Genomic DNA, 12,876 nt, shown 5'->3' with positions numbered 1-12,876 from the left:
GTCATGATCGATCAAGCTCAAAAGCTCCACCCACTAGCAGCTTTGAGAGACTATTCATGACTTCACCTGATGCATCTTACTTAATCGTCACGCCCGCAGTCTTGCTAAATAGAGATGAGGGTTCGGATAATTGATTTACCTTTTGTTTTAAAAATTCGATTTTGATTTTTTAGGTGGTTCACCTGCTGATTCGCTTTTTATAATAAGTAAGAGATTGAGGGTTTAAACATTTTCGGACTCTTTAATATGGATATTTTTTATTATTTTCTATATACCTAAAAGAAAAAAAAAATTAATTTTGATGACAGTTAAATTATCTCTAATATTCATTTCAAAATTCATCGTTGAAGATAGGAAGAATATCAACAAATGTTGTTGAAGAACCGAGTAAGAGTTCTTGTTTGGTAAGATTAAGATTGAATATATTATTACTATATGATAATAAAAAAATATTTGAAGTTGACAAATTATTTAAATTTAATCGTAGTAATTTTCATATATTCTCTCAAAAAGAAAAGCGATAATGAGACTTCCAAATCATAACCTAACTCTCAATTTCAACAAAATATCAACTATTTGTCTTATTATATGAGTTTAAGTAAGTAAAGTTAAGTTCATCGGTCATTTTATTTAAAAGTTATGTAATTTGAATTAATAAATTTTATATTAATCGTTTATCGATCATATTTTATTTTAACTAATTTATTTTATTCAAGTTAAATTCCAACTATAAATAGGAATTTACAAAAAAAGATTAGTGATAAATTGAGTAAATTTAGTAATCTCATATTTTACACAATAATTAAGCATGATCAAAATCAATAAGTGAAAGAGGAGTCATATTAAAACTGGGGATGGTATTAACACAAGACTAAACCCAATCATGTTAGTGATAAATTGATAATGCTTCCTCTTTTATTATTATTATTATTAGGTAAAAAGAATTAAGTTAGATACTAAAAGATTGTTATGTAAAATGGTGAGATCATCAGACCAAAATGGCATCTCATCTATGGGGTTCCTTCCAACTACAAGTGGAAAACACAACTGGATTAATCGAGTTGCATTCAATGACACCGATAACACCCTTACTATCTCAACACCTATGGAAGGAACTCAAATGGAGTGGCCAAGTTCACTAGTTGTTACCCCGAGGCTGATGCGACTCTATTCACGTTCATCTTTCTCCCCCGTTTGAACTTGCTCTCCACTCTGCAGGTAACTCTGCAAATAGTTTAATTACTAGTTTAATCGGATTCGAGAGAGAAGTATACGAGAGATTCCAGTCCCAGCTGGGTAGCTTAGCCTTTAGCTTTAGTTGGTTGAATGAAGGATTTGGAGGGAATGATAACTACCCGCCACCTCCAACCACCGCTGCCTACACCACCAATCAATTGCTCGCACCCTCTCCCTTTCTTCAACTTCAAGAAACTGACACCTCTTACCTTCCAAAACTATATTCCATGCTCTTCACATTTTTCCCCACCCAGCACTTGAAACCCCAAAATTCTTTGATTGTCTTCCAATGGAGGGTTCGGGATTTGGGGTTTCAAAGATGGGTTTTGGTTGGATGCTTGCGATTCTGGTTGTTTTATGGGGACTGAATGCTTCCGCTCAAGATAACGAGGAAATTACTGATAGATGCAATCTCGATCTCTCTTCTTTTATCCCTAACCCTTACAATGACACATCCAAGATGGATTGTAAACAGGTTTGGGATACGTATGTTCTACAGGTAAGTTCTGATTCCCTTCTGCATTATACTTCCTCATAATGTATTGTGCAGCTGAACTAATCTCAACTTAGATCAACAGAGATGAATACTGGGCAATGCAACTGTAAAATATCACAGTTACTAGATGTATTTGTCCAATAATATTGCTCTCGCGTTTGTCGTTATTGTAATAATTTTGAAGTATTGAAGGTTTATATACTCTGTTCGTTTGATTTCTTTCAAGATTTTGTATTTGGATTGTTCCTTTTTATTCCAAAATTGTGATTAGGCGGATCCATATCCTCAATCAGTGTACTTGGGTTTTTCTGCTAGATTGCGGATAATTTGGCATATTTTCTAACAGCAGTTTGATACAAATGTGGTGCCCACCACTGTGAGACTAGGTTTTCGTTAATCATAACAGTGGTTTGATAGTAAATGTTGAATAACTATACCTTCTGTTTCTTGTTTCCATTTCGATTTTATTGTTTTTATTATTTGAGGTGAAATTCCCAAACTGCTCTAATAGGGAAGAGTGGCATTCCTTTTGTTCTTCCTCTGTTCCGGTGGAGAGAGCACAGAGTTGTGCGTTAACATACATATCTACAAGAGAGCATAATCCCAAGCCTTCACAACCATTCACCAGCCTGAATCTCAAATGATGCATATTTTCTAGAGCTGAAGTTAGTCCTTGGCAAAAAACAAGTTTGTTTATTTGAGATATGCAGCAACACAATGGGAAAATGCATGATTTCATCCTTCTGTTGACACTAAAAGCAAATATTAAAAAGAAGGGATTTTTTCTGTCATAATTTGGGAACTTTAAGAGAATTGTTCATCATTTTGCTCTTCATATTTGTTAATCTTATGGATCATGTATGTATAGTAATCATGGTCAAAGAAAACTTTTTCTTCAATATGTTCTCAGTTAGAACAATTATCTGATCATACAGCTGAATGTATATACTTTACTGTTTCAGTACTCCCAAAGTAAAGATCATACTGTGAACATTCTATTATCTGCTGCATATACCACTGGATGGGTAGGAATGGCGTTTTCGAAAGATGGGAAGATGCTTAATTCCAGTGCCATGGTTGCATGGGTTAATACAGAAGGCCAACCACATGTCAGGCAGTATTATTTGCAGGGACATGAGCCATCAGAAGTTATACCCGACAAGGGTTATTTGCCACTAACTAATGTTCCCCCTTTTGTTGCGCTTCGTGGGGCTACTATATACATTGCTTTTCAGCTGAAATTTGCTTCTCATGTCACCGTCCAACCTCTTCTTTTTGCTTTCGGCAGTAGACATCCGACAAAGCATCACCACCTACATCACCATGATGCCAAAACTAGTATATTGTTCGACTTCTCTGGAGGTATATATCTCCATGCCTATTAATCTTGTTCGCATAGATGCTTCTTGTTTCACCTTTATTATCGGGACTGCCATGTTCTATAGAACCATAATTGTAGGAAAAATGCATTTGCCATAAGCAGCTAAGATTTCAAGGACATTGCATATGCATCTCTGTAACATGGGTAACAGCATTCTAGTAACATCAATGACTTTTTTAGGTAATACTCACCTCTCTTATAATTTTGTTGGCTATTTTCTAAATGATTTAGACTTTGGACCCCGTAGCCCCGTGTTACTGAAAACCCAATGATTACTCCATGTCTAGGATTTTATTCACTTTAACCGAAGGTATCGAATCCTTTCTTTGTATAATTTGCCTCCTCTCCCTTTGTTATATCCCTCTCAACCATATTTGGAGGTTTGTTTGAGTCCAACTGCACAAATGCTTAGTCGCAGTTGACACCTAAAGGTTTTATTTCTTGATTCTTTTTCCAATAAAAAAAAAAAAAAAGGGTGACGAGTACAAAATTAAGCATCGACAGTAAAGAAGGAATAAGATCTTCTTCACTTCTTGAGTTAATACATGATGTATTCTTCCAGGTCATGTTTCTTCTGTGCAGTCTGCACCCGATAGCAATAGTCACATGAGGAGGAACCATGGCGTATTGGGTTTACTTGGATGGGGTCTGTTTCTTCCTTACGGTGCAATCGCTGCGAGATACTTCAAGCAGCATGATCCCCTATGGTTTTACCTTCATGTAGGCATCCAGTTTGTGGGTTTTATATTGGGGCTTGCTGCCGTTGTAGTTGGAGTTTCTCTCTATAGCAGACTGCATGCCCATTTTCCGGTACACAGAGGCATTGGAATCTTCATTCTTGTGCTTAGCATTCTCCAGGTTTTGTCTCTAATCTAACTTAATCTCGTCATCCTATCCACTTGTGAATCTTCTACTTCTGCTGGTCTTTAAACAAGAGAAAGCAACATAATCAATTACAAGAGAGCCATAGGCCATCCTTTTCGTGCTCAATTGTATGCTCTCAGACCTAGCTCTGTGAATAGCATAACCAGGATAACTTCTTCGGAAGCTTGCTTCAGCTTGATAAATTTTCAAAGATTAAATTACACTCAGGCACCCCCTTGAGGTTTCACTAAATTACAGTATGTAATTGCTGCAATTACCAACCTCGCCTCCATTAGAAGGATGTTAAGAAATCCGTGTGTGAAACATCAGGGTACCCCATGTAACGCGAGTATTGTTATAATATCATGAAAATTGAAAATAACTAACTTATTGCCTCTTTTCAAGCAATAAGTAAGCTGGATATATATTCCAGCCAGCCTTATTCCTTTCCCTTTTTAGCAGACTTAAGACCACAAGAAATGAAAGGTAATCTGAAACGTCGAGACACGGCCAACTTAATTATTGGACGATCCAAAAATTCAGTTTAAAGGGTCAATAAATATATAGCTGGACTTTGATTCACAATTCACATGTTTGAGGCGCCATTTACACTTGTATTGACACCCAGATCTTGGCGTTCTTCGCGCGACCCGATAAGGACAGCAAAATCCGCAAGTATTGGAATTTGTATCACCACTGGGCTGGAAGGCTGGCCCTCTTGTTTGGAAACGTGAATATAGTTTTGGGCATTCAAATGGCTGATGCAGGCAATGGATGGAAGGCAGGTTATGGGTTCCTTCTTGGCACGGTTTTACTTGCAAGTATTGTCTTAGAGGTACTGTCAAGGAGGGCGGGGAAGAAAGATATCTCTCCAGCCTTCCAAATGAACTCAGTTTGATTCAGAAGTGATGCTCAACGACACTGATCGTGAAGGTCTCTTATCTAAATAAAATGCTCATTCTGAAAGGCATTTACATCTTCTATCAACTTTTGTTCTCAGAAACTGAAATCTTTTGCAGTGTTTTTGTCAGGGAGCAAGAGCAGAAGCAAAAGCAAGAGCATGGCACAGGATGGTCCTTGTTCAAGGATGATGTGCTTGACCTGCACTCAGCTTAAAGTACCATAGGCATAGCAACTGGTGTGTAAGCGAGTTTTATACTGTCTGAGAAGCCTTCTAATGCGTGAATATGAATGCAAAAGAGAGCTCTTTGTTTCTTTTACAAACTTCTACAGCTTCACATATTGGTGAAGGATTTTTTATTCTTACGTTGTTGCCTGCGAGTATTCTCCTTTCTTCGTTGCCCCTTGTTTTTGTCAGTCAGAACTGTTTATCGGCAGAAAATCGACAAGCCAAATTGTTACTTGGTTATCTGTGATTCGAAGAGAATACATGTGGCGCAAGATGGTCTAAACACGCACCATTTCAATTTTCAACCTTTGATGATGGACTCATGGCACAAATAGAAGAGCAATTAAGGGGCAATTTCAAATTCATAGCTGAAGAGTATTGTTTCATGGATCAAAAAGACAGTTGCAGAAACAATCAAATTCCATCTCTACTGCTGTCTACTCTGTTCAAATGGCAAAACTTCCATAGGGACAAATTGAGAGAACAGTCAGAATCTCAACTTACCACCGTTCAAATACTATCTTATTCTCTGCTGCATGATGTGTTCCTGCAAGTTCACTACTTTCGGACAGGAGAAGAAAGCTCATCATCATCATCCTCAACTGCAACTTATCCTTATTAAGGTAGGGTCGGTGGACTGTGACATAACATTCATAATGTCAATTGACAGTACAAATCTACACACACAAAAATGTAGCAAAAGTTTACTACAAATGCCCTCCCTAACACAAGCTTCCAGCTAAGAATGATGAGATAAAATTCTTACTTTTTTACATGAGATAAAATTTTAACATTTTTACATAAAAAAAGTTCATGAGATAGAGATGAAAGCCAATCTTGAAATATCCTACCCAAAAACTTTCATGATCCATCGTTGCCAGCAAGGGGAAGAGCCAAACCCAGATTAATCTATAACGATGAATGGATCTGTAAAATTAGATCAGGGCTTTTGCCAACATGTTCCAACTCACAAATCAATACTAAAACATGTCTGTTGAGTTGTATGCATTATGTCAACACCCAATACCCAGTCAACAAATTTGATTGACGTCATGTACAATTAAATCAAATTAATCATCCGAAAAAAAAAAATCTCATTTTAGCTTCTTTTTTTTTTTCACCAGCCAGAACATCAAAACTTTCTAACTAAAATATGAATTAGAGTCGTTGGCTCAAAAGGCACCTATTGAATTCCCAGAAATTAGTTTCCTGTCGTAAACCTGCACATCAGGCAAACCAAAGATCAGGCAATTGTGATAAAAAGAAGCTAAATAACAAGAAGTAATCAAAAGGCACCTATTGAATTCCCAGAAATTAGTTTCCTGTTGTAAACCTGCACATCAGGCAAACCAAAGATCAGGCAATTGTGATAAAAAGAAGCTAAATAACAAGAAGTAACTGAGCTGTTGATTTCATCTTGGCGTTGGAAACAAATGACATGGAGCTTTTTAGAAACAGGAATACATGAAGTAGAAACTTCTATCTGATTAGTGGTTTTTGATAATTTTGTGCAATCAAAGCTTTGATATCTACATTATAAGATTCAATTCAACTTAACATAATTCAACAAAAAAGCTTTACTTTGCACTGAAACCATTTCTCTTGCTTTTTCCCTCATTGAATCAACAGTTGGAGAATCTAATAAACTGTAATATGATGAATGTTTTTATCCATCTGGAGTGAGAGTTTTGTATAGATTGGGACACAAGACAGTGAAAGGGAAGAAGGTGGAGAATAAAACAGAAACAAGCAACCAGTGCCATGAAAGAGAGAGAGTAGTGATTCACATTAATTTAACTTCTTTGTTATATGAAAACACGCACAGAAAGGAGGAGAGGATTGAAGACTTTATTTAGCCCATGCATCAGGCAAAAAAAGACAGCCTTTGATTTAGGAAGTCAAAATCCTATTCGGAAGGGGAAACACACAATCAATGTGGACATCACTTTCCTTATGTGGAATCAACCCCTAATTATACCTTTTCTTATTAATTTGCTGGAATATTTACTGGATGAGAATACGTAATTGGAATGACAATAGTACCTGATGTTAAAAAAACAGTCCAAAAAATCCTCTTTCCTTAGGTTTAAGCAGAGAAATTTTTGAATGCTGTGCTGCTGCCTTCTGGTCTCCAAAGTATCGGTATAATGGACTTAGTATCTTGGAAGATCTAGTATTCTGCAATTAAGATTCAAATTTATCATTCCTGTCTCATAACTAACATTAAATGATATATGTTTATCTACTTGATCGCCTATAGTTCCCAGAAGATTCAAAATATAGATGGCTTAAACCCATGGGTACTTTAAAAGAGACAAGAAATAGACTCGGTTTTTTTTTAAGAATTTAAGTATGTTAAAGGAGTAGACATTGCTTGTAAAGAACTAACCTGCATTTTTTCATAAAGTATTGTAACAGATCAAATATGAAAGCCAAAAACTTCCAAGGTTGCCTCATTTGTATGTGAAAGCAACACATCTTCTGTTTCCTCTCAACCATCCTGCTGATTTTGACTGGTAAAAGTAAAAAACTTTGCCTTACATGGCACTAGCTGTATTATTTTTATTCGAAGAAAAGCTTCCAGACTTGAGTGATTCACTCTCTCGGACCACTCTGCTGCATACAACTTTAAAAGGCTGTGAACTATACGGCCTCTTCAGCAAACTGATTGGCATTCGCAGGGTCTGCTTTTTGTTTCTTCTCCCCCTGATCAAAATGGTGACCATTTTCTCACCATCAATTTTCCAAGGGGGACTTGATGCTTGATTACTGCAACTGCTTCCAGATTCATTAAGCGTGTTAAATTGATCCAGTTGATTACCAGAACTGAGAACAATATTTGAATTTGAATTGCCATTTTCTTTCTCATTATTCGATCTAACACTAGCCACATCATTTCCATTGTCCACTGCCTCTAATGCCGGGAGATTCAATTCTTTCTTAGCTTTATCCCCATTGGCAATGTCCACTGGCAGGTTTGGAGCCAAACTCAGGCTCTCAGAATTGTCAAATTGTTCCTTTATCTGTGGAATTGGATCAGCAATTGGCTCTACAACAGTTGGAGAGACAGAGAACTCCATTCCATGGCAACCAGGCCAAATGGGCCTAGGCATGTATTCATTGGGGATACTACGTTGCCATGCAAAATGATTGGAATGAAAAGGGCTGCTAGTCATAGGGAAGGTAGTGGATGGAGGTTGAGTATATGGAGGATATAAAAATGGCATGGTTTGTATCATATTTGGGGTGGGTGGAGGTGAGGGATACGGGCGATGAGGAGAAGAGCACATCGGATTAACTGTGGGTAAGACCGTAGGAGGCCCTGGGTGAACAGTCATGTTCAACTGCCAAGGGCCAACAGCTGGAACAGCTGCAGGACCAGAAGAGAGAGAAATGTTCAATGCCACAGGTGCAGCCCGAGCAACAGTTATTGATGGGCTGAATGGAGCTGCTGATGCAGACAACTTTTTGATAGGGAATTCCCTGGTGTCATCCGAACAAGATATTAAAGATCTTTCCTTTAAGGTCTCACCTACTTGCAAGGTGGAAACTGAAGTATCTTCAGGTTTGGAGCTGCTGGATGGATCATTCTCGCAGAGCTCAATATTGGAAGCATCAATTAAATTTGGCATATCATCAGTTTGAATGCTACTTTGTACCACTTGATCAAGTTCCACACAGCTAGAGTTAACCATCTCTGCACTTGGAGATTCTTCCACAATTGCAGCCTCAATCTCAGGATGTTCATCCCACGTCACATGATTTGATTTAGTTTCTTCCGTCTTGCCAACAATTTCTTCAACCCCATCAGATGAGTCACTTTTGGAATTTAACACAAATTTATCTTCTTTTACATTTTCAGCCTCTGCTTTAATGTCAACATTTCCTTTTGCTTCATTCTCATCGAATCCATGTTCAACACCAAGCTCTTTGTTATCAGGATTATCATTCTGGGACTCCCTAACCTGCAACATAGGAATAGTACCTGGTGGAGCCAGTGCTACTTCCTTGTATGAAGGTGATTTTCCTAAGCTAACTATTGAACTCTTCTGCGATATTTGTCCAACTTCCTTTGGTGCAGCAACTGAAATAGTTTCTGACAGAGATTTGGATACCTTACCTCCATTTCGGTGAGCCTCTATCACAGTGTCTTTAGTAGATGAAGGTACAGATTTAACTCTATATGTTACAGCTTTGACTACTCTTCGTCCAAATTTGGTACTCGGGGAGGTACTCTTTGCTGTGTGGTAATCTGCATAAATTCCTGGAGACACTGTTCGTTTCTTTATCAAGTAATACTTGGTATTTTGGTAGTTACTTTTCAGTCTAGCATAATCTGATTCAGAAAGCACATCTTTTTTCTGATAACCATAGACCTTGCTAACAGTTGCCCGCCGCTGCCTTATTCGCCGTCCATATGAGCCAGCTGATCTTGGTCTTTGAACTGGTTGCCATCCATCATCTCCTTCAGCATGTACTTCAGTTAAAACATCACTGGCAACTATTGGCTTTTCTACAGCAACTTCTTCCTCAACAGGCTGTATGAACTCAACTAGGTTCTTCTCAGTAGTTTCTTCATACACAGGCTCTGTGATCTTAACTGGTGGATAGGTGGTTTCACCATTCATATTTGTGTCCCCTTCAGGTTCAGGAATCAGTTTCTCATCTGAAGCATCTTTCTGGGATTCCTCAGAACTCACAAAACTTAAGTTTTGGTCAGATTTAGCCTTCATCTGCAGATAAGGATTGATACATTTATATCCATATACATCGAATTTTAGCTTCAAGTAATGCAAAACCCACAAAGAAAGGAGAATACACTTCATGGTAAAATTAGGCTGGTGAGCATCAATTTTCTCAAGCTCAAAGCAACCTTAAGGTGCATGAAGAATGAACCTTGATCCTGAGATTTAGTTGTCAAACATTTGTGAATCTCATGTCAGAAAAAAAAGTGCCACTGTTTTAAGTAAAAAGTGATTCTTGTTTCTTTTTTTTCTATCTTTTCTTTTTTTTGTTAAGTGATTCTTGTTCCTTTCATAGAGTTAATTCCTGGATGAGGTTGATCCATCCCTGGTCCAGTTCTTGGATTTCATAAAATCCCTTTAGCAGTCCCTTCATTTTGATGATTTCAAGTCATAGTTTTCTTCTTAACTTTCTCTTCTGAGAATTGGTGACTCAGGTAGTATAATTCTAACTCCTTAGTACCTCTTTCCAACAAATACTTTTAGATTAAGAGAGAGAGAGAGAGACTTGGAATCCTACAGTCTAGAATCAATATGCTGCCCAACTTTTAGTTCTGTGGATCTTTATTTTGGTAAATATTTAACATCACTTACAATCCTTGGACTTAAGAATTTCCTTACTCAAGGGCCCTTCAGCTTCCACCAAAAATTACTAATCAGAACTAGATTAACTGAGCAAAGCATTTGACGGAATCTCTATAATACACATGCAGCATAGTAGCTGGAAGGAACAAAACACAAGGCAAAAATGAAAAGTAGGAAGAATCAAGAAAAAGGGGAACATATCCTTCACTTTTTGACAAAGCTAGGTCATGCATAATGCCATGGTTCAAGTTTAGGCACAGCATATGTTAGCAAAACCAAAGAATAACCTTTGGCAAAAGTTTAAACATCCAACACCCAAATCAAAGCCATCAACTAGGTTTCAAAAGCTGTAGATAAATACTGCAAGCAACCTTAGGTGGAGAGAAGGTTGTTGATCTGGCTACAATGCTGTTAGCCTGATTTTGGCAATGTATGGGCCTACTTGCAATGCCAAACATTTCCTAATTGCTCTCGGCCATTGAAAATAAGCCACCTACGTTATCATAGGTGGCTAATGAGGTAAAACATAAGCCACACAAGAAGGTGGATATAAAATCATTTATTGCCACCTTTATATTGAAAGCTGAAAAGAAACAATTAATCGCCTATCTCACAGTATTTCATCTTGCTTTCAAACAATTTCAGTAGACTATGGGGATGAATGAGCATACCTTCATAATATAGGTTTTCCTCTTTATTCCCACAGAATCTTTCCCTTTGGCATCATGACTTGGATTAATGTAGTCAAGCAAATCTGACACACTGTCAAATCAAATAAATTCATATTCAGGGAGAAGAAAAATGTCCGTACATAATTGGTTTTCAAACATTCATCAGATCATCTTGGTCGTAAAGATATACCAGTACCAAGCTGCCTTCTTGGCCAACACTACTCGTTCTTCCCAAACAGAATCCAGTAAGGTCTCATAATATACTCAGGAGACCTACATAATCAACTATTTGTCTTTTCAAGAGCATTGAAATACCTTTCTTCATTATGCATTTCATTATTTTTTTCACAGGTTTTTATTTTTAATAGTATCCAAATCACAATGAAATATATAAGCAAATCACTAACTATATTATAATGGCATAACAAAAGATGGACTTCACACCACCTTGGTAAACACTAACACAATTGCATACGAAGTTTCATATTGTCAGCAATTGCATGGACTCTTTCTATTTCCCACTGGGTTCACAGAACACGACCAAGGTAAGGTATGGATATATGTCCAACGCAGTTGAATCCTTTAATCTCTAATGATGTTAAAAAGACAAAGAAAAAAGAGAGGCCCATGCTTTCATCATAAATAGAATTTTCTAATTTCTCAAATCAAACAGTTCAAAGATGAAAATGCCATTTCTCTATAAATATCAACTTTTGTTGAACACATCAAAAAATGTGTCAGCATCTGACATGTTAAATGGTGATAACCTATCAAACATGCCAAAAAATGTGTTAGACAACCTCGATATTGTCCAATTATGACAACTAGGTGGATGTTGGCTCAACATGGTGTATGTTGATGAAATGAAACTACTTTTATATGTCAACTGAAGTTTATATTTGTGAACTCAATCAGGCTACTTTTTTTTCATGGCACTGGCGTTTTACAAAAGTTCTATGGATTAATTAATAAAAATACAAATTTGTTAGTATCCCCCATATATTTCATTGTGTTTTCCAAATTATCATACTCTATTTTAATAATGGCGTCTCTCTATACCCACACATGCTAAATAGATTTGTACATATAGCAACATTGGATGTTAGGATATAAATTATACTCAATATATTTAGTTTTCATGATATGCCCATGTTCCTGTACCTATATTTAAGTTAGATAATATAAGTACAAGTTTGAGAGTATAAGAAAATCCAAAGCCTGGAGACGCATCCATACTCAATATTCAAACCCAAGAATATGTAACTTAGGTGCCAGTATACCTTAAGTGGCCTTTACTAGCTATGGATGCATCAGGCTTTCTAGTTCCATTCCGTGCAGCTTCTTGTTGTTCAAAGGCCTTTGACTCAAAGTACTCAAGCCATGCAGCAGCATCCTGCAACATTCAGATTTTCAACCATTTGCAGATAGCAAAAGCAAAATGATTACAGATAACTAAAATAAAGTTGAATTCATGATTAAGAAACCAAAAAGAAAAGGACAAAAATACATTATAATCCCTGCAACCATTTTTTTTTTGAGTTGAGATATTCAAGTTATGCAACCCAAGTTAAACATCAAAGTGATGTAAATTATATCAATTAACCAAGCTCCAATTATTTTCTTTTGTGCTACCACATTTTATCAACACTAAGAAACATCTAGGTTTGAGATAGAGAGGTTTGTGGGTTTCTGGATGCGGATGGTCAACGATAACACAGGTTAATAATAAAGAGGAAGGTGGAAGTTAATAATTTATGATTTAGTAAGTTGGA

General features: G+C 36.9%; 2 protein-coding genes across 7 annotated transcripts in view; one reads left to right on the top strand and one right to left on the bottom strand.

Moving 5' to 3' along the window:
• The first annotated feature begins 1,028 nt into the window (after window positions 1–1,028).
• LOC127801702 (cytochrome b561 and DOMON domain-containing protein At3g61750) lies at window positions 1,029–5,269 on the top strand. Of its 2 annotated transcripts, none has more exons than XM_052337052.1 (5): window positions 1,029–1,735; window positions 2,695–3,094; window positions 3,676–3,971; window positions 4,606–4,910; window positions 5,009–5,269. In XM_052337052.1, exons 1-4 carry the CDS (start codon window positions 1,526–1,528, stop codon window positions 4,873–4,875), a joined length of 1,176 nt encoding a protein of 391 aa, XP_052193012.1. In that variant the 5' UTR covers window positions 1,029–1,525; the 3' UTR covers window positions 4,876–4,910; window positions 5,009–5,269. The 2 variants fall into 2 exon arrangements, with proteins under 2 accessions (XP_052193012.1, XP_052193011.1); XM_052337051.1 differs by having other exon boundaries at window positions 4,997–5,269.
• Window positions 5,270–5,449: 180 nt separating this feature from the next.
• The window catches only part of LOC127801701 (protein REDUCED CHLOROPLAST COVERAGE 1), a 31,586-nt gene continuing 24,159 nt past the window's right edge, over window positions 5,450–12,876 (bottom strand). For 2 of the 5 annotated variants that reach the window (XM_052337048.1, XM_052337047.1), the window contains exons 22-27: window positions 12,385–12,497; window positions 11,105–11,195; window positions 7,496–9,839; window positions 7,150–7,284; window positions 6,403–6,439; window positions 6,085–6,326 (exon numbers count right to left, since the gene is read on the bottom strand). In XM_052337048.1, coding sequence (XP_052193008.1) covers window positions 7,644–9,839; window positions 11,105–11,195; window positions 12,385–12,497 — 2,400 coding nt within the window. In that variant the 3' untranslated portion in view covers window positions 6,085–6,326; window positions 6,403–6,439; window positions 7,150–7,284; window positions 7,496–7,643. Of the gene's footprint in view, window positions 5,744–5,957; window positions 6,016–6,084; window positions 6,327–6,402; window positions 6,440–7,149; window positions 7,285–7,495; window positions 9,840–11,104; window positions 11,196–12,384; window positions 12,498–12,876 lie in introns of those variants that run through there. The other 3 variants (XM_052337049.1, XM_052337046.1, XM_052337050.1) reach the window with 3 other exon arrangements.

The sequence above is a fragment of the Diospyros lotus genome, chromosome 5, assembly GCF_014633365.1.
Source record: "Diospyros lotus cultivar Yz01 chromosome 5, ASM1463336v1, whole genome shotgun sequence".
In the NCBI taxonomy this organism is placed as follows: Eukaryota; Viridiplantae; Streptophyta; class Magnoliopsida; order Ericales; family Ebenaceae; genus Diospyros; species Diospyros lotus.
Note: the sequence above shows the minus strand (reverse complement) of the source record. Positions and strands in the feature narration are given on the sequence as shown.